The sequence below is a fragment of the Trachymyrmex septentrionalis genome, unplaced genomic scaffold (genome assembly GCF_001594115.1).
Source record: "Trachymyrmex septentrionalis isolate Tsep2-gDNA-1 unplaced genomic scaffold, Tsep1.0 scaffold123, whole genome shotgun sequence".
Lineage (NCBI taxonomy): Eukaryota > Metazoa > Arthropoda > Insecta > Hymenoptera > Formicidae > Trachymyrmex > Trachymyrmex septentrionalis.
The window spans coordinates 69,877-71,670 of NW_017304363.1; the positions used below are offsets into that span (position 1 = coordinate 69,877).

Consider the following 1,794-nt stretch of genomic DNA (forward strand, 5'->3'; position numbering starts at 1 on the left):
TTTCTTCTTCGTAATATTGTTGAAAAAATTAATGTACATCTCCGCAATAAAATAATAAAGTAAAAACAAATAATGCAAGAAAATAATACTTAGAAATACAATTTTTCGTTTTTGTATGTACATTTATAAGCGCACTGATATATGCAGATGATATTTTGATTATAAATTATGAGATTATATGCAAATAATGTACATTTAAGTTTTTATAGAATACTCTCTGTGTACAAAATCACCTACGTATATACATTCATTTTTTATTTATATTCTATCTTATCGTAAAAATTGTTATTTTTAAATATCGATCTTCAAATGAACTTATCATTGATCCAAATAATTTTTTTCACTATATAAAAACTCCAAATTGTTTACTGAGAAAATATTTAATAGAGCATGTAATTTATCTTTGATTTGTATCTTATACATGTTACAGATATTTATAATATATATTTAACAAATTTATCTCAATAAAACTTTGGAAAAACTTAACGTTGTTAAATAAAGTTACTCATATATCAATCGTCAGATTTGTTTGTACACAACATATAATGTATAATGATAAATTACACTTATTTCTTCAGTCCTTGCAGAAATATATCACAAATGTTTGCAAATTTTATATGCACTTAAACTTTTCCCCCGAAATAACATGATGAGACCAATCTTTGATCTTAAAGTATTATCTCCGTTACTAACGGTTACTACTTTTTCCTTTTCTTTTTCGTTTTTATCGACAAGATTATTTCTGATTGCGTTTACAGAAAATTTAGATTATTATTTTAAGAATAATTTTGTCAAATTGTTAAGTATAATTTACAAATTATACGTCCACGTTCCTTTTGCCGATTGAATATAACGAAGTGGTGTAACTGTATTCCTAACATCAGGACTTTTTGATCTTCTGATACAATCTTGGCTTAAAACTCTACATCCCTGATTTAAAATGACATTGTTATAACTACCACGAGGAATACTGTCACTGCTCGCTACGCGTCTTACATCATTACTTTTTCTCTCATAGTTATTTCTTGATGGCGAATTGTCCAATACGGAATTTTGTATTTTATATATGGATTGATTATTTCCGAGTAATCTTGGACTTGGATCAATCGATACTGTTTTCAGGCTATGTGTTGAGCAAATTTTTTCGGCACATTCATTTCGTCGAATTTGACATTTATCTTTATTTTCTTCGAGTAATTGATGATCAAGTATATGGTGTTCGTCATCGTTGTAATTCCCATCTTTATCGGCATATTGGCTCAAAGTTATCGTGGAATCAAGTGAATCGGAGAATTCTGGGCTGGGAACAGAAGACATGCTGCCGATATGAGAGAAAGAGACCGTCCCCTGTGGATTTTGGGGACGGTGTCAGAAACATCATTCTTCTAATTCATCCATTCGATTTCTAACAGCCATTTCTACCACTTCCAAACTTGGATAATCCAACTCTTTAACCAAGCATAATACAGCAGACAATATATTTGAATTCTAAAAGAAAAACGCACATTATAAGAAATGTTTTAAATTTTATTATATATACTTTAAAACAATGCCATAAACATACTCTTGTTACTGGCCGCCTGTGATAGTGAAATTGATTCCTGCATTTGTCTTTTTCAGAATGTCTTATCCAACCCGGTATTTGATTTGCGTCTTCCTGTAAATAATATTAAAACATATTAATTTTAATAAAAACTTTTTATATATAGCATTCTGTATTATAATAATGTTTAGTCAACTAATATTACGGATTGCGTGAAGTTTAATATAAAATGAAGATAATATACTTATATA

At 28.5% G+C, this 1,794-nt stretch overlaps 1 protein-coding gene across 1 annotated transcript in view; it reads right to left on the reverse strand.

The window, feature by feature from the left end:
* Positions 1-1,356: 1,356 nt before the first annotated feature.
* LOC108755208 overlaps positions 1,357-1,794 on the reverse strand; it is a 5,397-nt gene continuing 4,959 nt past the window's right edge. Inside the window, exons 8-9 of the mRNA XM_018498099.1 lie at positions 1,565-1,657; positions 1,357-1,488 (exon numbers count right to left, since the gene is read on the reverse strand). Of these exons, the coding sequence (XP_018353601.1) occupies positions 1,378-1,488; positions 1,565-1,657 (204 nt within the window). The 3' untranslated portion in view covers positions 1,357-1,377. The remainder of the gene's footprint in view (positions 1,489-1,564; positions 1,658-1,794) is intronic.